The 26703-nt window shown below is 37.3% G+C and overlaps 1 protein-coding gene across 1 annotated transcript in view; it reads right to left on the bottom strand.

The window, feature by feature from the left end:
* Positions 1-7423: 7423 nt before the first annotated feature.
* Positions 7424-26703, bottom strand: part of Srp72 (signal recognition particle 72) — a 126023-nt gene continuing 106743 nt past the window's right edge. Inside the window, exon 12 of the mRNA XM_067146409.2 lies at positions 7424-7614. Within this exon, the coding sequence (XP_067002510.2) occupies positions 7476-7614 (139 nt within the window). The 3' untranslated portion in view covers positions 7424-7475. The remainder of the gene's footprint in view (positions 7615-26703) is intronic.

The raw sequence follows: 26703 nt of genomic DNA on the forward strand, positions 1-26703 counted from the left end.
TTTCTGTCGAGATGTCGCTTGACAGTGGAGTTCACTGAGCAGAGCGCATGTGCTGGGTTATTGATTTTCCGTGAGTGGATCAGAAACCTTCACAATGTCATGTGTTTTCAAAGCTTTGATATGAGGTTATCATAACCTAGCTTTATTTCAAACACAAATTGTTTATTGTACAGTTGGTGAAGTGAATTTGCGAGAATGTGCCGTGTGGTTGTGGAATATTGGAAGTAGAAGGTGCATTGATGTTAATATGTATGTCTGACATGTTTGATTTTGGTAACAAGTGTGAAGCTAGTGCGTTAAGCACAGGTGCGATGCTATCCTTACCCGACTGGTCAAACAGTTGTATCATAATGAAAATCTGAACTCTGATTGGCAGAGAACCTATATTATAATGAAACTTGAACTATACTGGGACTCATTAAAATTCAGTTTTCTGGCAGACAATATTTATATTTCGGCATCTCTCGAGCATAAATGATATTACATCAGTCTCGGGACTAGTTTCAGCCACTTAATGGTCATCTTCAGCCAAATAAAAATTAAACAGATTATATGATAACTAAAACATATGTATACCAGATAAAGAATACGTTGCAGGAATGATTATAACATTAAAATACATATAACAACAAAAGTTATGGTTATGATCTTGTCATAATATGATGTCTTTAAGTTCACTTAGAACCTCAGGCAAAGAAGTAAATCTGGAAATGATAGCAAGAATTAGGAATGAATAAACATACAGAAAATAAATTAAAAAGGAGAAAAGTTATTTATGAGACTCACCTCTAATGACTGATGTAGAACAAGCACTGACTTGTTGTAGGAAGCAGGCAATGTAAACAAAAGAGTAATAAGGAGAGGAGGGGAGGGGGAAGGAGGAGAGAAGGGGTGTCTAAGGTGGGAACAGATTTTCGGCCATGGGACAGCACATGGGTAATATTTACCATAAGTTCACTAATATCAACCACGACATGAAAATGGTTTTATCCATCTGGAACAGTTTTTCAATCCTAACTTCAATCTAAATGAAATTTCAGAGAAATCAATAATTTTATTTGATCTTTTAATTCCTATCTTTAGTAACCAAGTTTCAGATAAAAGGAATTCCTTCTTTTATTATCTTTTTAAATTCCCCTTTCAACAGCAGTCTAGCGGTTGTCGACGGGCCCTGGAAATTTCCATTTTTACATTCTGGCGAGGTTCTCAGCTTGTTGCACTGTCTGTTGGCTACAGTTTGAATTATTTGCCATAATATCACGGAGTAGCATTATCACTGATGTTAGTGCTGATATTTTTCCACTTTTAAAATCATTGTAACCATGAAAACAACCTACATACATGGGTCATCTTACGCACTTGCGTAGAGACACAAAGTGCAAAATATTTCACCATTTATATGCAAATTCATTATCTGATGTACCACACGGGTGACAAGCCTTGTGAATTCTCGTAGCTTCTCAGCTGACATTAGGGGATGGACTACGAGAATCCTCGCTTTTATGCATCTCATACTTCCTTGATCAATGAAACAATTGAAGGCTATTGCTGCATCTTTCTTTCTTTCAACCTTCATGTATTTTACAAAATAAATCTATTCCCTGGAACTCCAGTGCAGATGTCAACATGGCACAGCACATTCAGTTGTCGACAGACACCGATCAATATTTGTGATTAATTATGCAGACCGGTTATCATAGGTACCAAGTGACAGTGAATTGGACATTTCAATGATCAGCAGCTAACACTAAATGGTGAGCAACTGTAAAGAGAAACCTTGCATACTTGAATATAATAAGTACACAAAAGGCACAAACAGAGCATTCCTACTACAGTGGAACCTCAATTCTCTGTTTTTGGAGGGACCATGAAAATAAAACATGCAAAACAGGAAAAACGGAAAATTCGGGAATGAATGAAAGTCATCAACAATTTCGTTAAACATCACAAAAATGAAATATGAATAATTATAATCTTACAAATGGTCCTAAACCAAACCAAACTATAGCCCCAATGGGCCTTCGCCTATCAAGTGACCGCTGCTCAGTCCGCAGGCCTGCAGATTACGAGGTGACGCATGGTCAGTGTGACGAATCCTCTCGGCTGTTATTCCTGGTTCTCTAGACTAGGGTCGCCATCTCAGCATTAGATAGCTCCTCAATTAAAGGTAATCCCCTAGGCAAAGTGAACCTAGAGCCAGCCCTCATATCCAGGTAAAAATGCCCGACCTGGCTGGAAACTGAACATGGGCCGTCTGGGTGAGAGGCAGGCAAGTTAGACTGCAGGGCCAGCTTCAAACATTAATTTCATGTACGCGAGTTAAAATTCTCAATACTTTACATTCAGTTTTACTGGGGAAACTTTGTCAGTTTTCCATGAAAACTTCTTTCAATTCAGCAACTTTGATCAGCCAAACTCTTTGAAGATAACATACAGTAGATGTTGATTCCCATAGGGAACCTGAATTTTTTGTCCTGAATGAGTAAATTTATAATACATATATAAATGGCCTGTTATTGGACATTATAAATATTCTAGCTAACTCATTCCTGGCTGACAGCATTTCACCCCCGTGTGCTAAGATGGGCTCATTCGGGACAAATATTTCAGGTTCCCTATAGGAATCAACATCTATATCACTCTGATGGTCAAGCAGGCATCAATTTTTGGTAATGAGACAAAGTCTCTCATAGTGCATTGGCACTGCCGGTGGCTCCAAGTAGCCTCCACAGTGGCCTCCACGATATGCACTAGTCATGTGTCTTGGTGGGTATGCTATGTACCAACTGATGAGCCGGAGCACAACTTAGGACACAGGGGCGAAACGCTGGCAACCAGGAATGAGTTAGCTGGAAAATTTATAATGTCCAATAACGGACCATTTATATTGCTATTATAGATCTAATAATGCCAAGCCAAACAACAATTGACCACAAGTACAGTAGTTTTTAATACTCTAATGTAATAAAATAAAGCACATTAGATACAAAAGCGCCCAAGATGACTGCAAAATCCCCTCTTTTTTCTTCTTAATCTTCTATTGTAATTTGGTCACCAGTATACTGTTTGTAGGTGGTTCGTAGTCAGTTCCTGGACATCTTGTACTGTGTAAATTAGGCCTACATAGACTTTTAAAGGTTATGCTGAATTTGAGAATATTGTTTTGAATGTATGGATTCTCAAAAGTTCTCCTCGAATGCATTATATTAAATTCTGTCTGTCACTAATCACAAGAAAAAATATCCTCAAAACATATGGCTATTCGTGACCTTGAGCTCAGCTGGAAAGTACTCTTGCTGCACAAGTCAGTACGAGTGGGAAACGATATAAACTTTTTAAATGAAACATGCGCAAATAAAACGACTGCAGTTTTCATGACATTTTAATATGTGTAAATCCCAGTCATATATAGGACCAAAACAGTAATAGGCAATCCAAAGAACTCCCATGGATGTATGTAAGGTGCAACATCTGTCTCGAAAACATAATCGTAAGTTTGTTTGTTTGTCCAACCCTTGTCCCGTTTCCCTACGGGGTCGGGTATGAGGTGAGATGAATCTGTCATGGTGGGTTTTTATGACTGGATGCCCTTCCTGATGTCAACCTCATCAGAGGAGTTAATGAGATAAAATGAATGAAGTGATATATAATAGTAGGGAGAGGGTGAAACCCGGTGCCGGGACATAGCCTACTCCTGTCGAATAGCACCAAGGGGTCTGCTCAAGGCTTAACATCTCCATCTGACGGTCGAATCACCACCAACAGCGTCATATGCCCTCACTCCATATGAGCACTGCGGAGAGGTTTGGAATTTAATCCAGGCTTTTGGCACGCAATCTAGTGATTAGAAATTGTATACCACCACCTACCCTACCCTGCCGGCCAACATTCTGATGGTGAATTTTTTTTCGATCATCGGGACTCGAACTGGCTAACCTCGATGTCAGACCCTTTAGACTTCAGCGCCTTAACGATCATGGCCACCAGGTAGGCTTGATAATATAATCGTACTTGATGATATAAAAATACTAAATTTGTGTTAAGAACGAGTAGTTTCGATTCCTGCCTGAAAGCCCAGTGACTATACAGTGCCCTGAGAAAAGTGCCAAAAACCTGTATGGCGATACAATTGAAAAAAGTAAAGATATAAACGTCTAACCCTGGACATAATGTGGACGTTTTACAAGTATGAACATTTGACGAAACTCATTCAGTCTTCGAGCAGAGCTGTGGAAATGTGCTCTGCCTCCTTCCAATTGTTGTGGCCACACACTGCTTTATGGTTCCGAGAATTCTCTAAACAGTATCACCCGAATGCGATGCTAAGATGGTCCCTTATGCAAGGTCACCGCTGATCGCTTCCAGTACAGTAGCTGCTCTAATTATTGCAATGACGGGACGTTAACACCAAAATCCATAAGCATGTCGTAACTGTCCTTTCGTGAGATACAGTTTCTTGAAAAACTCTTGATTGAGGATTTAGCGTTGATAAGGTTGAAATTTCTGGACGGTTGATCCAGGAAATCGTTTCTTCGAGGAATGAATAATGTGGGATTTTCACAATGTGATTTAATTAGGATGCTTGTGGGACCACGCAATTTGAACGAATAATCCGTAGTTTCCGGGAACGAATAATCAAGGTTCCACTGTACACTGTGCTTAGAAAGATATCACACCGTACAGACTACTAAGCAACCTAATGAGTACATGATCCAAGTTTTAGGGCAATATCTTGAATACTTCGAGTTACAGCAGTATAATTTCTTTCTTGGAGGTTTGGGGCAGCAACCTCCGTTTGGGGCCCGTTCTCAATATGTTAAAGAATTTTTGTTTATGGGTCAACTTTTCAATGCATAAAAGATGTGACGAACTTAGCCATATAAAAATCTGGTACATGTTTCGACCTTATCAGGTCTTCTTCAGCCAATTATAAACATTGAAATTACATTTTAAAATTATAAAATATGTTGAACAAATGAAATAGTAAAATTATGAAAAACATGTATAAATCAGATATTTAAAAAAAATATATTATGCAATGCCTGACATAGAATAATATTCTTGCTTCCATTTGGTTGAAATAAACAATGTGGTTATTAGAAATAGAACATGTCTTAAGTCGATTTAAAAACTTAAATAAGTATGCTAATAAAGAAAAAGAAAAGAAGACAAAAGAAAACAAATTAGGTGAGTGGAATGTAATAATAATAATAATAATAATAATAATAATAATAATGTTATTGGCTTTATGTCCGACTAACTACTTTTATGGTTTTCGGAGACACCGAGGTGCCGAAATTTAGTCCCACAGGAGTTGTTTTATGTCCCAGTAAATCTACCGACATGAGGCTGACGTATTTGAGCACCTTCAAATACCACCAGACTGAGTCAGGATAGAACTTGCCAAGTTGGGGTCAGAAGGCCCACGCCTCAACCGTCTGAGCCAGTCAGCCCGGCGATGAGCGGAATGAAAAAAAATACTTATTTCCCTTTCCCCTTGGTCTCATCAAGCAGGCTCTGTAATGTCACAACACGTTGACGCTAGAATAAACACAGGCAGGCAATGGCTGGTTCGTTTGATGGTTCTGTGCTGTAATTGCTTTATTAGTTTCTGATTCCAAATTCAATTTTTTATTTCATTGAAGAGAAATTTTGTTCAGATTAAAGATAAGATTGTTTCTGCATAATGTGTTTTTAAAAAACTTTACATATATTCAAGATTTTAATCATTTAACTATTTCATTTCTTGAACTTGTTTTAAAATTGGCTGAAGATAACCTAATAGGGTTGAAATATGTACCAGATTTTTAATAATAATAATGTCATTTGCTTTAGGTCCCACTACCTAAATTTTTACGGTTTATGGAGATGGCCGAGGTGCCTAGATTTACTCCCGCATGCCTTTTTTTATGTTCCAGTAAATCTACGACACAAGGCTGACATATTTGAGCACCTTAAAATACCACTAGGCTGATCCAGGATCGAACCTGCCAAGTTGGGGTCACAAGGCCAGCGCCTCAACTGTTTGAGCCACTCAGCCCAGCGTCAGATTTTTATATGATTAAGTTTATCACTTGATTTGAGTGTTGATCTTTTATGTACAGGAAGGTGGAACCATAAACAATATTTCTTCAAGAATTTAAAATCAAGAACTTTTTTATGGTGTCAAAGGTTGGACACTAAGGGCTTCATCAATGAACTGATTTTAGGCCTTTGTAATGTGGAAGATCCTATTGTTACAGTAAATCATGCAAAGTCTTAACTCTCGCATGAACAAGACAGCAACCTATCTTCCTGTCGTCTTCAGGAATGATCACAGAAGGCATGAATGTGGAAGCTCTGACAGTGGTTTGACACTCGTAATATGGTAACCCTGATACAGGTAACACAAACAGAAAAATCTACTCCACGATGGTTGCAGGTGGAACCAGAAGAGGAAGATTCAAGATGCATTAGTCCAGCAGTCTTACTAATAAAAAATCCTTATACAGTTGTTTAACGCTTGTATAGTTACACACTGAATTAATCTTGTATAAGCGTTGCATATTTTTCTTACTGACAAACATGGTATATGCATTATGTATTACTATACCGCAAGTATACACTCGTTCCAAGTCGTAGGAATCTCTTCCTGCAGTTCACTGGCGTATTTCTTCATGTTCACCGCCTTTATGATCGCTTGTGCTGGTTATCTAGGAGAAAACCTTTCAAGAAGCTGCGTGGTAGCACGAATAGAATAGGATGATCGAATAAAGAGCAGAACGGTAATACATATATTTCTGTGGTATATTATTCTCACTAGTAAAAATTATGTCACTGATAATAATTACTAACCTCATTCTGCGCTCATGTCCGTAGTGCTGTGAAAACATGAAGTTCAAAACCATATAGAGCCACCTCTTGGATCTTTCATTAAGTTATTTCTCTCTGTAGTAATAATGACAATTTGAGCATCCTCTTTCGTAAATATATATTTAATTTTAAAACTTTTGTCTAGGAGAAATGGGTCACTCCATCTCTTGAAGTGTTTTATTTTACGAACATGTCCACCCTCCATAACCTCTATGTTACAAATATCGTGGTGATCATCGTTATTTTCCATTCATTCAATGTGTACTTAATGGATGTCGGATATTTTAACAAGATTATGTCACTGAAGACATTAAATACTAGTAAAATAAACTGATCAGTCATAGTTTCTTTTTTTGTCACCCACTGCTACACAACGCTTACACAAGGGTCCTGGTCTGTATAAGCAATTCAGTGAACAACTATATGTACATACAGGAGGGTTATACACGGTTTATTAGTAACAAATTGCACATACACGGTGTATAAACCTTGTATAAAAGTTATACACCGTTTATTAGTGAGATTGCAGGTGTATGTGAGACAAAGCTTTGTTTTAAAAAAAGCTCCCAAATAACATATTATATAGCTTTTATTTCCCTTAATATACAATGTACTTTTTTTTTCTACCACTTTCCACCTTTTTTCTTCTTTTTCTGTTGTACCTTCCGTTGCTGCTGTCGAGGACCTGCTGCTTCAGGAGCGGGGCTGTTATGAGGATTTGGAGATGCTTTAGCTTGTTGGCTAGGCATCTTGGTGATGTCACTGCAAAAATAAAACATTAGACATTAGTACAAGAGAAAGTATCCAATATCCTTTTATTTAAAAAGGAACCAATGCAATTCATTTCAGTAATATGGCTAGACCAGCGGCCTTCAACCCACGGACCAGACTGCATATGGCCCGCAAACAAATACTAATTTTAATTAAAATAAGTTGTTGTATTATAAATGTATTAGGTCGTGTTCAGTATGTATAAAAAAAATGTTGAATACAGAACAAAAGTGGCCAACTAGACCCCCAGTGGGATCTGAATCTACAACCTTCCAATCTGGCCCACAATAGATGACTTACGAAGCATGTTTATTAAGGGGACCCGGTAGGGTCAAATTTGGCAAAAAATGTGATTTTTACTTTTTCATTCCATAAAAATCTAGAGACATTAAAAAAAAAAATTGAGTTATCATTCACGGTCATATCTTTATTATAAGTGCTTTAAATTGCATTTCCAAGACAACACTGCATGGGCACGGTAACGTCATCTTCCAGGAGATTTCCTTGTTGACAAAGACAATACATGTTTCCATGGCTCCCTCCTCATATTCCCGCCCAATGGTGGTAAATGTGTGTAGATGTAACACAATGGGTATTTATGACATTGGCTAGTCTGTTCAGAGATAAGTGACGGATGAATAACAGCAAGTTAATATTCTGTGAAGTAAACTTCTTGAAAAGTGCGTTCATGGACGAACCCAGAACCCCAACGAGAGTGTTAATAATTTGATTTAGACCCGAATTCCCAAGAGAGATTTTGTAGACATCAAAACCTTGCATTTTGGAGTGTACGATGCTGTGGCTACTTATAATGAAGGTAACATCACAAAGTGTAAAACCTTAGAACAATTGGGAATCTCTCCTGAGTAACATATGATGACAAGCATGAAGAAAATCAATTGTGAACAGAAAAGGCTGAAAGTGCAGAAAAGGACTTTAAAAATGTGGCAAGACAAACCAAGAAAGCTGTGAGAAGACAACTAGAGGATGAAATGCAAGACAACCCAGATGATCCAATATGGGACAGGATTACACTGAAAAACTTTGAAGGCCTGTTTCTGCAAGTTCACTTTTTCTGAATAAAAGGAACATTTTCTCATAAACTATTTAGTATACAATCTTGAAACTTTCAGGTGTTATATAAACTCATAACATACATACTTTAACACGATGTTTTTGGAGAGAAGTGTTTAGTACAGAAATAAGGAGCTAATAAATGAGCGATTTTTTCCAAAAAATGTTGCACTTAATAATAATAATAATAATAATAATAATAATAATAATATTAAAAAAGTTTGGATGAATATCTCTAATGAATAAACCCCTGTGTTAAAACATGCAAGAAGGTATAAAGAATGCATGAAGAAAACCTGAAGCCTTTAGTATGAACCGTCGTTCAGAGCATGTGCGTTCAGTATGTACATCTGTAGGCTAGCCACAAACGCCATTACAGAAGCATTCACCCGTAGTTACGTTTGTACGTATTTAAAATGCACCTGACAATTAACGGTCCTGCCAAGTGTGAAGTACGTGCTGTGATTAGTTTTCTAAATCCAAAGACGTGAAGGCTGTTGAAATAAATCGGCAGATTAGTGAAGTGTACGGAAGACACGCTATGAATGAAGGAATGGTAAGAAAACGGGTTAGAGCATTTAAAGAAGGCCGAACTAATGTCCACATCAAAAAGCGTATTGGGCGACCATCTATCATTACTGAAGACAGACTTGGTGCAAAAAAGTTTATGCAAAGGTTCCAGACAACAGACACTTTACAATTTTGTCATTAACTTATGAGTCGCTTGAAATTTAAAGGAGAGTTCTTTATGAAATCGTGTCGGGACACTTAGACTATCAGAAGTTTTGCTCACGCTGGGTACCAAGGATGCTGAAAGTGGTGTACAAAACCAAGAGCATAGGCAATGCTTTGACTTTCCTTGAGTGGTACAGTAATCAAAGTGATGCGATCCTAAGCTGAATTGTCACTGGCAATGAAATATGGGCAGATTATGTTACACCAGAATCAAAACAGCAATGGAATAGAGACGCTCAATATCATCTAAGAATGTGAAATTCAAGTAAACAATTTCATCTTGCAAACTCATGTGCACTGTGTTTTGGGATATGGAGGGTGTGTTGCTTTTTGCACCGGGGTGACACAATAAATGTTGAGACTTATTGCGAGAAATTATGTAAACTTCATCGTAAATCCAAAACAAATGGTGTGCCACGCTCCCAAGAGGGGAGAATTCTTTCGCTTCATGACAATGCGCAATCTCACACGGCTAATCAAACCTCAGACCTCATCACTTCACTTGGTTGGGAACAATTTGATCATCCTCCGTAAAGTTCTGACCTAGCACCTAGTGACTCCCACTTGTTCCTACATTTAGGAGATCAGCACCACGACGATGATCTAAAAACAGTGGCTGGCACATCAGACGGCAGCTTTCTATGAAGACGGAATACAGGGGCTAGTTTCACCATATGACAAGTGCCTTAACACGCTTGGAACTTATGTTGAGAAATAGTTTAAGTTACAGGCTTATATGCAAAAAAAGAATTGTTTAAGAAATAGCATGACTTTTTATAACAAAACTGTACTTACTTAAAAAAACATGCCTCATACATGCACTTTTAATCTGTTGTGATGCCAGTAGTGCCAGATCTGTAGCTTAGATCCTTTCCAATGGAACAAATATAACAAAGGCCACCATAGCTTACAAAACCAGGCTAACCAACATTTGAGAAACATAGAAGCTTCTAGAAGTGCAAGTGTCAGTTATTTCTACGCTACCATAGCAAATGATTAACACCTAACAGTCAAGGAGATAAATGAACACACACATAACGTTTTCTTCAACTAACCTTTCCATAACTGATTTACATCATTACAGGCGAAAGGGTAAGTGATTATACATTCTCCAATTTTTCTTTTTAAACCCATCTTCTCTTCAAAAATATTTTCCTAAGCATTCACTCTCCTCTTGTTACAGACTTTACACCAAAAAGCTCTAATCAACATCAATATACCTTCGACTTTCGCTCCTTCAAGCAAGATAAATACGATTTGTAAGAACAATCAGGATCCTGATTACTCGAGGCTGATGATGCCCTAAATATGGGCGAAACATGTCCCTTGCAACCTTTTATGATAAGATTTAATTCTTAATTTACTAGATCTCTTTGTAATGAATAGGTGGATATTAAAATAACACTTGTAACATACTTTGTATTTACGTACATTTTAATACAGACCTAACATGAGAATTATAATGTATAATGTAGAAATATGCCAGCAGTGCAACTCAGACATTCCTCCATATGATATTACAGAATATTTGGATATCAGAAAAATTCCCAGAAAAATGGACAACAGCTATAATTAATCCAATTCATAAGAAATGTGAAAGAAGTACACCAGACAACTATAGCGGTATTTCCATCCTTGTCTGCACATGTAAGATTTTCTCTAAGATACCAATCAGATTAAAGAACAACTTTATCAAGAGGAGGACATATTGTTTGGGTTCAGACAAACATCACATCATTTCAATTTGCGGATAAATTAAAGGAATGAAGTAAGTAGACCTAAATGAAAATTCTCCAAATATCTGAGTCGTCGTTTCTTTTTCGTAAAAACTCTCTAAATTTTGTTCGGTTTTGTTTATTTCAGGAATTGGAAGAGAGTAAGAGGAGAAAATTCTGATTCATAAGAAGTCTAGAAAATTAAAGCAGACGTTCAGAAAGAAGAGAGAAGAAATTTTTTTTTTTTTTAAAAATGACTAACTTCATAAATGTAGTTTATTAATTTAATAAACAATGGCTATTTATTATTGTTATTTTATAATTCAGGATAGAGACTAATTTTATAGATTTTATAGAAGATGAAGAAAGAGTTACTATTTTCAGATATTAATAAGGACATAAATTAACATAGAGAGATTATTTAATTAGATTTTATCATTTATGATTGGTAACATTCTGGTAAAATATGTGACAAATGACAATGTAAATAGGCTAAAGAAAAAACTTAGAGTAATATTGTAACTAATTTAAAATTTATATATTTTAATATATAATTGAAATATGATACCAATGAACCATAGTCCTAAGATAATTAGTATTTGGCACCGCTGAGGAAGAGAGCGGAGGCTCTCGAAACATGTACATGTACGGTAATTAAATAGAATAAAGTGTACAAAGTATTGACAAGGCGGAAAATTATTTTACAGAAATTTGTATATAAGTCAATACAGACCAAAATGGTGAAAATAATCAAGTTAGGTGAATACCAGGAGACTTCAGACCTTGGAGAAGCTGCTCTGAACAAATAACTTTGAAGCTAGTCGTGGCATATTACAGAAAATGAAACAAACACTTTTCAATAATGTTTACAGATTTCAAGAAAGCTTATGACTCCATCCACAGACCATCATTATTAAAAATTTTAAGACATTTCGGACTTCACCCAAAGCTAATGAAATTGAACTTACTCCAACTAATACAATTTTTAAAATTAAGTTCAGAGAACTTTCTGAACCATTCTTGGTAACAACTGGTTTAAGACAGGGTGACGGAGTGTCACTTCTTCTTTTTAACTGTGCTGTAGAGGACGTTATGAGGGAATGGTACAAGAACAACTCAAAAAATATAAAAATTGGAATCCAGAAGAATAACATACATTTGAACTGTCTCGGATTTACTGATATTACTGGCCAGTGATATTCAGGCAACAAAACAACAAATAAAATCTTTACAGGAAATAGCTCAAAATACTGGTTTGAAAATTTCATTTGAAAAAAAAAAAAAAATGCTAACTCAACTTCTGCCTGCAAACAAGATTAATCTGGGAGACCACGAAATAAAAATTGTAGAAAAATTTAAATATTTAGGTGAAATAATCACATACCGTATAATCCCGAATACCACCCCCACTTTTTCTCCAAAATATTGGTTCTAAATCTTGGGTGCAGGTCGTATTCAAGCCGTTCATTCTCGTAAATATGTACTACGTTTACACGGAGTATTGAAATAGATTTGAATACGGTTACTGTACTCAATATACCACATGTAAATGGGCATTCAGGTCCTATTGTGTTTTAGTTGCGTTCTAGAAAACAAGATCATTTTTTCTTACTACGGTTACAGTGGCATGTAAACATGAAATGTAAGGTAATGAAATATGGTATATCACAGAATATGGGTACATATGCGGTAAAAATGAAAGCCGCTGCTGCGGATGCTCGATCGTCATTTGTTTCGCAAGTGTTGCTGGCATGCTGGGTGCGTGAATAGCTGATCTCGCAGGATATCGTACTGTGTGAGTGTCGAGACTGTTGGTTAAGGAAGTCTACCTCGCTCACATTCGAGTTCCGTATATGTCCCATGAAAGTGCTGTCTCTATAGTAAGCGATGGATTCAAAATGGCATCTGTGGTCATTTACTGTGCATGAGAAACTTTAAGTTGTAAGCAAAATATATGAAAATCGTGCCATTGGAAGAAAGTAAGATAATGATGAATCGTGCATTCGTGATTGGCGGAGGAAGAAGGAAAAACTTCTAAAAAGTAACGGTGATCGCAGAGCATTCCACAGGCGGAGTGCAGTGTTTCCAGAAATTGAACAACGGCTCCACAAATCTGTGATAGAAAAACGTGAGTTAGGATATGGTGTTTCTTGTGAAATGTGTCAATTGAAAGCACTAGAGATCTCGAAAGAACTCAAAACACAGGGTTTTACTGCAAGCCGCGGATAGATCCGAAACTTTTATCGGAGAATGGGATTGTGCATTTGGAGACGTATGTCTATTTCACAATGTCTCCCTGGGGCGTATGAAGAAAAATTATCTGCTTTTCAGCATCACATTATTCATTAGAGGAAGCAAACTTCTTATTTGCTGTCACAAATTGGGAATGCTGACCAGACACCTGTCTATTTTGAAATGCCACTGGAAAATACAGTGGATACGAAGGGTTCTAAAAGTGTAACCATCATAACAGGTGGTAACGACAAGCAACGATGCACGGTGATGTTGTGTGTATTAGCGGATGGAACCAAACTCCCTCCATATGTGGTTCTGAAAAGGAAAACACTTCCGAAAGGAAACTTGCAGTTCGGTGTTATTGTTAGAACACGAGTCCAGCTGGATGGACAGTGCGTTAGTTGAGGACTGGGTGAAGTGCGTTTGGCAACATCGCCCGGGAGCTTTGTTGCAAAAAGAAACATGCTTGTGTTGGACAGTTACCGAGGACATACAAATGATGCCGTAAAAGATATGATGAGGAAAGGAAAAACCAATCTTGCAATAATTCCCGGAGGACTCACTTCTGTTCTACAGCCATTGGATGTGTGCGTGAACCGGCCTTTCAAAACTGCAATGAAACAGTTGTACACTGAATGGATGTCTGATGGTGATCACGCATTAACACCAACCGGACAAGTGAAGAGGCCTGAAGTGGGAATATGCAGCTGGATCAAGATCGCATGAGCGTGCATTCCCAATGATCTAGTGTCCAAAAGCTTTAAGAAATGTGGAATTTCAAATTCAGTGGATGGTAGTGAGGACGATTATTTGTGGAAAGATGCCAGCGACAAAAGTTCCTATGGTGAAACTTCAGATGACGACGGTGAATTGTGAATGATCTGAGTATTGGGCCGATGTTATTTACGCTTTTTGTGATGATTGTATTAATTGTAAGTGGTTTGAATTTATATTTGTGGTATATCTGAAGAAAATTAAATACAGTAGGTATGTAAGTTATTTGATTTTTTTATATCTTTCCGTCTCAAATTTAAGGTGTGGGTCTTATTCGGTGGTGGGTGGTATTCAGGATTATACGGTCATTTGTATGAGAAACCGGCATGGCAAAATAGGATAAACTGGTTACAGCACATCATGTTACCAAAAATACACATAATAAAAAGTGTTTCTCAATAGCAACCAAACTGAAACACTACAAACAGTCACACAGCCACAAATTACATATACATGTGAAACGTTACTCAAAACAACAAACACATTTGTAACAGATAGAGTGCTCAAGTTAGAAAGGAGAATAGTGAGAACCTGTTTCAATAAAAATTATCAAGTAAACAGAGTCTGGAGACTAGCTTCCAATGAGACAGTTTATAAAGAAATAGAACCTGTGACTAGCACAATGAAAAAGAAACAAATATCATTCTTAGGGCATCTAATACGGTCACCAGAAAATAGTATCAGTAGAAAATTAATAGAAAAATTATGGAAGAGTAAGAGTAAGAATAATATTAGATGGATCACAGAACGTTTTTTCCTAGTTGCTTTACGTCGCACCAACACAGATAGGTCTTATGGCGACGATGGGACAGGAAAGGCCTAGGAATGGGAAGGAAGCGGCTGTGGCCTTAATTAAGGTACAGCCCCAGCATTTGCCTGGTGTGTAAATGGGAAACCACGGAAAACCATCTTCAGAGCTGCCAACAGTGGGGTTCGAGCCCACTGTCTCCCAGCTGCGTGCTCCTAACCGCACGGCCAACTCGCCTGGTGATCACAGAACTTAAAGAAGACATGAGAGAGTTGCATATTACAGTAGAAGATAAAATACAAAACAAATACACTCAACATGTGTGTGTGTTCGAGTCATCAGTCCATAGACTGGTTTCATGCAGCTCTCCATGCTACCCTATCCTGTGCTAACCTTTTCATTCCTACATAACTACCGCATCCTACATCTGCTCTAATCTGCTTGTCATATTCATACCTTGGTCTACCCCGACTGTTCTTACCACCTACACTTCCTTCAAAAACCAACTGAACAAGTCCTGGGTGTCTTAAGATGTGTCCTATCATTCTATTTCTTCTTCTCGTCAAATTTAACCAAATCAATCTCCTCTCACCAATTTGATTCAGTACCTCTTCATTTGTGATTCATCTAACCATCTCACCTTCAGCATTCTTCTGTAACATCACATTTCAAAAGCTTCTATTCTTTCTGAGCTAGTTATCGTCCATGTTTCACTTCCATACAATGCCACGCTCCACACGAAAGTCTTCAAAAACATCTTTCTAATTCCTATATCAATGTTTGAAGTAAGCAAATTTCTTTTCTTAAGAAAGCTCTTTCTTGCTTGAGCTAATCTGCATTTTATGTCCTCCTTACGTCTGCCATCGTTAGTTATTTTACTACCCAAGTAACAATATTCATCTACTTCCTTTAGGACTTCATTTCCTAATTTAATATTTCCTGCATCACCTGCCTTCATTCGACTGCACTTCATTACTTTTGTTTTGGACTTACTTATTTTCATCTTGTACTCCTTACCCAAGACTTCGTCCATACCATTCAGCAGCTTCTCGAGATCTTCTGCAGTCTCAGATAAAATAACAACATCATTGGCAAATCTCAAGGTTTTGATTTCCTCTCCTTGGACTGTGATTCCCTTTCCAAATTCCTCTTTGATTTCCTTTACTGCCTGTTCTATGTAAACATTGAAAAGGAGGGGGGACAAACTGCTGCCTTGCCTCACTCCTTTCTGGATTGCTGCTTCTTTTTCAAAGCCCTCGATTCTTATCACTGCAGACTGATTTTTATACAGATTGTAGAAAATTCTTCGTTCTCGGTATCTGATCCCAATCACCTTCAGAATCTTAAATAACTTGGTCCAATCAACATTATCAAATGCCTTTTCTAGATCTACAAATGCCATGTACGTGGGCTTGTCCTTCTTGATTCGATCCTCTAAGATCAGACGTAAAGTCAGGATTGCTTCACATGTTCCTACATTTCTTCTGAAGCCAAACTGATCTTCTCCCAACTCAGCTTCAACTTGTTTTTCCATTCTTCTGTAAACAATACGTGTTAAAATTTTGCAGGCATGAGATACTAAACTAATGGTGCAATAGTTTTCACACCTGTCAGCACCGGCTTTCTTGGGAATAGGTATAACAACAATTTGCCGAAAATCGGATGGGACTTCTCCTGTCTCATACATCTTACACACTAAATGGAATAACCTTGCCATGCTGGTTTCTCCTAAGGCAGTCAGTAATTCAGAGGGAATGTCATCAGTTCCAGGTGCCTTGTTTCTATTTAGGTCGCTCACAGCTCTGTCAAACTCTGACCTCAAAATTGGGTCTCCCATTTCATCAGCATCAACAGCCTCTTCTTGTTCCAGAACCAAATTCTTTACATCTTCACTTTGATACAACTGCTGGATATGTTCCTGCCATCTTCCTGCTTTGTCTTCTTTCCCCTAAAAGTGGCTTTCCATCTGAGCTGAGCTCTTAATATTCAACATATTGAAAGATAAACACACCAGACTACAGACGAAATTCAACAAGCAGAGAATAGGAAGAGTGATTCCAGAAGCAGAAAGAAAACTACGTTCAGAAAGGATGAACAGTATTGGGCTGACAAAAAGAAGAAAAACCTCCATAAACCTGACTAAGTAGTCCTATGTTGGCTAAAAGATTAAAATAAAATAAATAAATACAGTAAACTAGATATAAAGATGGACTGATACAGTAAACTAGATATAAGGATGGACTGAAATGCATTCTTGCAAATTTGAACCTGCTTATTGTCCACCACTACATCATAAACGAGTGATAACTGTCGCCAACTTATTGCTGGGTTTTCAGCAGAACACTCCTTTCACTTCTTGGACACTGATGTAACCAGCAGCGTGTGCATTTTGAATGTTATTGTCTTTAAAATTCCAAAAATTAAGATAAATACGTTCTCTAACTTTTTGAAAACCGACTGTGAAACATTTCCGTGTGCACTTGCAGTCTTGTCCGACACTTTTCTTCAGCTTTACCTCACCCTAATTTTTTTCATATGACTCACCACTATTTCTTATTCTTTGTTTTTCGCTTCTCCAGGTATTAGCACTTCTCTTATGTTTTTCTGTAAATACTCACGTAAAAATCATGTTATTTCCATCTCCATCAGCAATACTACCAACTGTTTTACACTATATTGCTCTTCAATACGGATTACTATGATATTTATTACCTACGATATGTGCTGAACATGACCTAATATACTGAAAGTTTACTTCAAATAGTAACATGGTGTTCAACGATGGCATCCTGTTCCACAATTTTGCTTCACATACATTTCATATGAGAGCCTGGAATGTTCGAATAAAGACAGCTCCAAACATGACATGTTTAATCTTCAGAATATCCACAATAAGTCTCAACAGATTGTAAGCATGGCAACAGCTCTACCGCGTACAATGTACCTAAGTCGTCAACTGACGATTCAGAGTCCAGGCATAAATACATGCATAAACATTGCATCATTAATGTGCAAATCCACCATCACTTGGAATCTGCTTATAATGAGCTGCTTGATGGAGATGTGTATGTACTGAATAGGAGAACATATTAAATTTCCTTTGAAAGTGAAAACCACCAATACAGAATGATTCTAATATCTTGTAATGAGCTGCTTAGAGTTCTCGGGCATATATTCTGATTATAAAATTGATGATGATGTTGAAAGTGATGTTAGAACTCAGTGATGACTTAAACCATAAAGAAAACTATAAAGCTTGTACAGTACTTGGAAATGCCATTGTTTTAACTTGTATAATAACCTGTCCATACATGTAAGTGATGGAAGTGATGATCAAAGCCATGTATGAATCCTGAGAAAGCTCCTAAATAAGGAAAGGCTGCTAACAATGAAGAAAAAAAAAGTAGCAAATAAAAAGGAATGGAAAAGAAATAAAAGAAGGATTAACAGACAGTTAACACATTGAAGACTGAGCAGGTGAAGTTAGATCTTACACTGTTGACTGAGCATTTTAGTGCATTTTCACATTTTCATACAAAAATAAATGATAACCTTACTTACAGTCACAACAAACCTATTTTGCATTCAGCAAAGTTTGAGCTATACATTCATACCTTGTTTTCAAAGTGGAGCAAAACCACTGACTTTTATAAAGAAATTTAAAAACCCTATCTTCTACTTTCAATTTTTTAAATTTTTACAATGCACATTAAAAACATGAAAAGTTAGGTAGTCACACCCACCATGATACATTTATGAAACACAACATACTAATCATTGAGAAATGAAAAAGTGCTTTAATTGTGGATAATGGCTCTAGTCATCGACCGCACAAGACAATGCGGCTATGAAGATGCCTTGGTAGTAGCAACTTAGTACTATAACAGAAATAGATTCTGATGATCTGTTGCCACGGGGTAATTTTTTAATAAACTAAAAGCACTGTGGAATTTATTCCAGCACTCTGCTAACGTTTGTAGTATGCTGAAGTGGATATATAAGTATTAGAACTCACAACACCATATGGTGCACGTCACTTGTCTTCAAAGTGTTCATGAATGTTGAGGTTCCTGCTAGAAGGGTGAAACAAAGATTGTTCGAAGTTAATCCAGCAGTGAAAGAGTAACTTCAGCTGAGACTGCAAGGAAAATATACACAAGATTTTTTTTGGAGCTGGGACTGACCGAATTGCAACGACATTACGTCAGTAGTTCGGTGAAGCAAAGTGTTAGACCAAAGAACACAACATCCTAAAGGAAGAAAAGCAAGAGCTACTTCCTAATAAAAGGAAATGAAAGAACTGATATGTCAGGTTATTACTTTTGATAATGTTTAATATCTTGGAAACATTTGGACAAACTACAATAGGAAAAGGGAGAAAAATACAATGAAATTGATAAAGAAAGGACAGGCTACCACGAGCCTGGGACAGAGGGACAAGAAGATGCTAGAGAATTCATAAGAAGTTCCCTACCCTTCCCCCCCACTGTAAACGGAAAGACTCCATGAAGGACTATTTGGCTGCTGATTTGAATGTTACTATCATGTTTGATTTATATAAGCAGAGGTGTATGGAAGAAGACAGATTACCAGAAAAATTGTCTTATACTGCCAAATATTTACAATGAAGTTTAACATAACCTTCAACAAACTAAGATGACGATGATGATAATAATAATAATTATAATAATAATAATAATAATAATTGCTTAACGGGCCATCTACGTCATTGGCCCTCTAAGAAAAGATATATTTAACAAGTGTTTTAAATATTTGTGACTCTCAGAAGAAGAAAAGGAGAACAATATACTTTTTTTTTTTTACAATCTGCTTTACATCGCACCGACACAAAATGGTCTTATGGCAACGATGGTATAGAAAAGTGCTAGGAATGGTAAGGAAGTAACCGTGGCCTTAATTAAGGACTGCCCCAGCATTTGCCTGGTGTGAAAATGGAAAACCATGGAAAACCATCTTCAGGGCTGCTGACAGTGGGGTTCAAACCCACTATTCCCAGATGCAAGCTGACAGGTACGTGATCCAAACCGCGTGGCCACTTGCTCGGTAATCTAAAGATTGATTACTGTGAACATATTAAAAGAAAAGAAATGGCTAGAATGTTTAAGAATTCCAACAAAGTTAAGGCAAAGAGTGGTGAAATTATAGTGGAGGAATCTGACTTACAAGCTGTCATTAGTTGTTCAAAATCAATTCTAAGGTAATTTTCTACAAAATATTACTCTTGGTGTACAAACAGTTCTTGATGCAGGTTCTAATAAAGTTGACTGGTACATGCAGATGAGACAAATGGAAGAAGAAGTGACCTTTTCTGATGCCTGCCGGGAGCAGAATACGAACATAAACTTGAGTACTGTGTGTGCATGAAGTTGCTGCTTTGAACATATCTGATTAAACAGGGCTTTTTTTTTTTTTTTTTTTTCCAACCTTGACATTCACACAAATTGAGGTAGACTCTGCTAGCAAAGAGAGGGGATCACATCAACATTTTTTAGGTCTGCTGGATGCTAAACAACTGTTAGGATGACTTCATCAAAATATGTAGTGTAGGAAATGGACAAGTCAAAATTTTTGGACTTTGCCTAGCTCCACAAAGAAAAGATTACCAACTGAGCTCTGTAAAATTTCAAGCAACCCTAGACAAACAATACCTCAAGCTTACTGTGGCTCCCAGTGCATAAGTGAAGCAAAGAAGAAAGACTCAAAACAGCTGATCATGAGACAAGAGAATGGCAATTCAGACTCAGAAGAATTTCTAGAATGAAACCTGAAATTCACTATTTGTATTTTGCTCCTTCATTTATGTGGATTTATTCCAGGATACGTAAAACAGTTGGCCACTATAATGAATTCTAAAATGAAAACAACTCATGTTAGAGACCCAACAAATGAGCCTACATTGTAATTCTAGAATCAAAGAAGTGTGTTAAGGTTTAGAGTCAGGAAGACATATCTGCAAACAGCAATTTGAGAAATAATTACTTGATCCTACTGAAACAATCTAAAATTTTACAAATGAGACACAAGAAAAAAAAATGTATGTACTCTATTTTTTCCTGCAATACTATTTTGAACATTTTGATATGATATAAAAGGTCTTTATTCACTGCAGAAAACTTTAAATTGCAATATCTCAAAACAGTGTTCTTGTAGTTATGCTTATCTGATTCTAAGCAGTTGAAATATGAAATCCTTCTGCACTGGGGCTCATAAAAGTAACAAACAACATATTATTGCAGTTCATTTTCTTTCTAAACCAAATATGTAATGTTGAAATGTTAGTTGAAGCTTTGTTTCCGACCAGAGGGTTGTTAAACAGTTTTCGGTCCCATTCTTCGACCGTGAATTAGTTGGAGGTTATCCTCGCTCATGTGCGAGAAAATGTCATAAGCTGCCATCTTGAATGCCATAACACTTCAGCAATACTCAGCAATGGTTCAGACCGGCACGTTCCTCGCGATATCAATAAGAACAAGCCAGGTGTCAAACTAGCAGTTTCTATTTTCGTAGGAATGGTACACCGCTTTGCATAACCTTTTAATGAAAGACCTAGATACCTCATAACTTACCTAGGCCTATGTAGTACTGGACGTCAATAATAACAAAACAAACGAGTTAGTGAAGAGTAATTACACTCTGTGCATTTGAGAGCTCGACTGTATACAGTAATCTCTAATGAAGCACTGTATTTAGTCATGTATTAGACCCCCCAACGTAATTTGTCACAGAAGAACAACGATTCCGCTTCGAAGCTGGTACAAACCTTACAGCAGCTTTGAAGACATCATACAAATTTGTGAATAGTTCTGTCCATACGACCCACGCAATGAAAACACACGTTGAAGTCATGTGGTACATGTGTGTTTCGTAGTTAAGAAATGTCCACCTCCGTAGCGTAGGCCTACTGCAGCTCTGATGACGTCGCTCACATAGCTGAATAGTTTCGTGTCCGACCCACGCATTGCATGCATGCATGCATCAGTCATGCTATATGCCTGTGTTTTGTAGTTAAGAATGTCCGCCAGCGTAATGGTTAGCATAATTAGGGTGCCATTCTCGGGAGTCTGGGTTTGATTTTCAGTACCGTACTGCCGTAAAAATGATACATGTAACTCCCCATCCTGGGGGGGGCGTGTCTGAAAGGAGCTGCACCACCTCGGGAGGAGGAGAAAAGTTTAGTTTAGTTGAGAAATATTCACAGTTGTTGTTGTTAATATAGCAGGTGATATCATTAACAAAGTGATCGTTTAATATCTTGTAACTCGGGCCAATATAGGTATTTTTTGGAGAGAAGAAGGTTTAAAACATGATAAAAACTACCCAATCATAATGATTATTTTACTCGCCAACGTACCTAACTAATGATAATAATGACACGCAAAAACAAGACTTTTACAAAAAAAAAAAGCATTATGACTTTTGGGACTTACCGGGATGTGAAGTGGAAAACAGGTGCAAAGTGGTCAGATGAGCACCATGCTCAACACAGCGAGCTAATTAAAACCTACTGAGTAAAAACGCCAGAATGTACAACGAAACTTATCGTTGTCACTAGCTGGCCGATTAGTGAATAATAAATAATAATAATAATAGTAATGATTTTATGTTTCCACTTTTAATGATTTTCGGAGATGCCAAACAAAACATACTACGATATGCATTAATAAGAAAATGGAGACAACGGACGTATGGAATTAAACATCATGATGATAAAATGCATTACCGCCACACCTGTAGATATCCACAAATGTGGCAAACTTTCCTATTGTTTATTTTTATTCTTTCTGTCGTGGAACTTTTGGCACTATCCGGGTGATAGCATACCTAACCTAAACAATACAGTCTCTCTTATCGCATTTACAGCTGTTTAGGTAAATCCTGATGTGATAAATATAGAGAACAAGCATGAAATATACTTAAAAATAAGGGTCTGGCTTTCAACAGCCACATTTATCAAAAGAATGCTTCCAGTCACTATGTATTACATTCGGAAGTACAACTCGTAACATACTCTAGTTATCAGCTGGTGGTTTGGCACACTTTCTACATGGCTTTATTTGAAAGGAGTGGCTTCTGCTACACATACACCATCTGGGAATATCAGAGATCATCTCCAGAAACCATTTGGGAATAGATTCACACTGTTTGGATTCTATAATGGAAATGAACCTATTTTTAAAAGGTTCAAAAGGATGGGACCTCAAATGTTCTCAACTGCAGTGCCTGACTGACGAGATGGCAGTGAAGATAACGTCACTTGGAATGATGACACGCCGGTAGTACGGAAGTTTGCGGCGCAAGACGATAATTCAAAGAAAGCAGTGGTCAAGTTTACTGTGTGGTAGGCCTACTGCTCAGCTCACAGAGACAAATGACAACATGCTACTACGTTATTTTGTATCAATAATATGAAAATACTATCCCCTTATCCCTTTTCTCTACGGAATCGAGAATGAAGCAGACGAATCTTTGTACCAAGTTTTTACAACCATATGCCCCTCCTGAAGAGAAACTCATCAGAGGAATTAATGAGATGTAACGCAATTAAATTTGGCTATATTTACTTTGACGCAAGTGGGATAAACTGATATAACTTGAAAACAATATTCTCTCACCCAAGGGTAAATAATGGAAGTAACGAGCTTGAATTATTATTATTATTATTATTATTATTATTATTATTATTACTTTGATGTACATCCACTTATTTGTATCATTATTAGTTTAGGATTGCATTATTTGTGAGGTTATGTCATGAAACATTTGTTGTATATAGATATTTATTTGAGTTTATTTAATGTAAGAACCTGTATATAATTTATTATTACCTGTATTAATGATTTGTAATCCACTACAGAATTGTGAAACATACTGTACATCAAGAATGGTACTGGGTAGATGAGATCTCGGTAGAATATTCTGTGCATTATATCTGGGCCTTAAGCACTCTAGAATTTACGAGAAATGTATCTTTCTAGAAGCCTGGCCAGGCACATATATAAAAAGGTGGTCTTGATAGGAGAGACGAGTTATTGTTTAGTACGAGTTTCACTGGTGAACAGGTGTTGGCTGACATGCCGATGTAGGCAGTCGGTAGTCATCTGTTTCAACTGTGTTTCAAGGTTGTAATCTCTATGTACTGTGATATGCAATTGTTAAAATGGCGGCGTGTTGATGTTCTCGGAGTGAAGTGTTTTGTTTGTAATACAGTGATTACGGTTATGTGCGTTTAATTTGTAAACAATTGTAAATAAATCTGTGTACACAAGTTGACAGCATTTTGTGTGCGTCATTGTGGATACATCATTGGCGACCATGGGACAGGACGTAAAAATGTACGAGTAAATACGAGTGTAAGTGCAAAATGATCAAAATGAAAGTGATACTAGAAAATATGTTGGTGAAACAGCTCAAAGACGAACTTACCAAGAGGAATCTCCCGACGAACGGGAAGAAGAAATCGCTACAGGCGCAGCTACGGGAAGATCTCGTGGAAAAAAAGAGAAGATCCCGAAAAGTTTTTCATTGAAGTCAACGAAGATTTTGAGACATAAGAGGTAAATATCTCTAAAATGTGTTCTAACTTAATGACCGTGATGCAGGCATTAAATGACAAAATTTCAGACGTCAATTCCGGCCTAATAAGATCGCAGCTCAAGTTCTGAAAGTAAATGACAAAATTTGAAACGTCAATTCCGGCCTAACAGGACAGATTGCAGATCAATTTTTGAAAGTAAATGACAAAATTTCAGACATAAATGACAAACTCTCAGGCAAAATTTCAGACATAAATGACAAACTTTCAGGCAAAATTTCAGACATAAATGACAAACTCTCAGGCAAAATTTCAGACATAAATGACAAACTCTCAGGCAAAATTTCAGATGAAATTTCTCGAGCTAACTCAGTTTTAACCAGACAAATATCACAAGTGTATTCACAGGTTTACAGAGTTGAACAGGGCCTAGAATAAAAAATTTTAATCTTAAATGACGAAATTTCATCGCAAATTAGCGACATCACCAATCAATTAACGGAGCAGATATCGGACATCAGGTCAAAACTGGATTTCGACCATGAAGGGAGATGCACAGAATATAAGGGAAAGCATCCTTCACGCAATAGAAAATAGATTAAATCAAACAGGACGTACCACCACACCTCTACACCCCCCCCCCCCCACCAAACTTAACCGGCAATACAGGACACCTAGACCTGAAGGTGATTATAGAGAGCCTTCAGATTCCACGGGCGATTGAAAGAGAACATGACTAGCTTCATCGAGGGATCCGTCAGTCTCTTAGGAAGGACTAACCTACCAGAGGACATCTTCGTGCAACTCATCACACCGCGATCAAAGGGGCAGGCCGCTACTGGGTGGAACAACTTGAAGAGTCTAAATTTAAACTGGACGGACTTCAAGAGGGAATTCCTTGCTAGGTTGAATTCTGAAAGGGTGAAGAGCTTCGTGAAAATAAAGCTACTGACTGAGACACAACCCACTGGCATGAGAGCAAGCGCCTTCATCCTAAGAAGTACCAACTCTTCAAACGTCTGCACCCAGAAGGAAGTGAAAACGAGAATTTCCAGACATCACAGAGCTACTCCACGATAAGATTCGACCCCTAGTGAAAGTGTCAACCGAGATCCTTTGATGATCTACGCAGAATAATCGCCCAGGTGGAGGAGGAACACAAGAGCAAAGCTACGAAAGAGCCCAGCGCAGTTAGGAAGTGCTACCAGTGTGGAAGAGCGGGACACCTGAAAAACAAGTGCCCAGCCTTGTGACACAGTGTTTAATTCATTGGGCCCAAGCCACGGAACCGTTCCGTGCTTCGTCTTGGTGGACCAAATGCCAGACCACGGAACTGTTTCACTGTCTCACTTTACTATGTAATTCAACTTTTCCTCAAGAGATGGCAGTGAGAGTTGCATTTGTGATTTGTTGACGGACTCTTTCTTTGCAATGTTATATGCTCTTTGTTGATATATATCGATAGTGTGCTTGATAATATTAATAATGTTATTTGTTTTACGTCCCACTAACTACTTTTTAAGGTCTTCGGAGACGCCCTTGATAATATTAGTTTGAAGTGGGCTATCTCTAGATTTTGAGATTCGCTTGTAAACAAGATGGCTGCCAGTAAAGAACCGAACTTTACCGATATATAAACCCCCTCTTAGAAAGTAATGATGATTAGGAATGTCATTTTTTCAGTGAAATTAGTAGTAATAGTGTGAGCAATGCTCCTGAAGAACAAATGGATGTGGAAATCGAAGAGGAAGTGTAAGTAGAAGACTGTGTTTCAGCTCAGCAGGCGGACTGAGTATGGACCTGTGATACTAATAAAATAAAATATTTTAAATGTATTCCTTGTTCCGCAATTTGTGGCATGAAAGCCATTTATTTTCATGTATATTTAAATCTTTGTCTTGTAAGTAAGAAATTTCTCATGATATGAAGCGACACTATATTTCCTCGAAAATAATTCCAGCCCCAATGCAGTTTCAATCCAACAAATATGCAGGGTTCAATGGATTAAGGTTGTGTGTGTTTAATTTGTATATAATTGTAAATAAATCCGTGTACGCAAGTTGACTACATTTTGTGTGCATCATTGTGGATACATCAACTTTTATATGTAGGCTTAGGCCTAAAAGTCATGTTCTCCGTTTATTGTCTTTTTATATTTAAGAAATACTGCCTTCCATCGAAAATAGCCAGTATAAATCAAATACATCATAAGTTTGTTAAAGTATAGTGTAGAATGTTTACATGTA

The sequence above is a fragment of the Anabrus simplex genome, chromosome 1 (assembly GCF_040414725.1).
Source record: "Anabrus simplex isolate iqAnaSimp1 chromosome 1, ASM4041472v1, whole genome shotgun sequence".
In the NCBI taxonomy this organism is placed as follows: domain Eukaryota; kingdom Metazoa; phylum Arthropoda; class Insecta; order Orthoptera; family Tettigoniidae; genus Anabrus; species Anabrus simplex.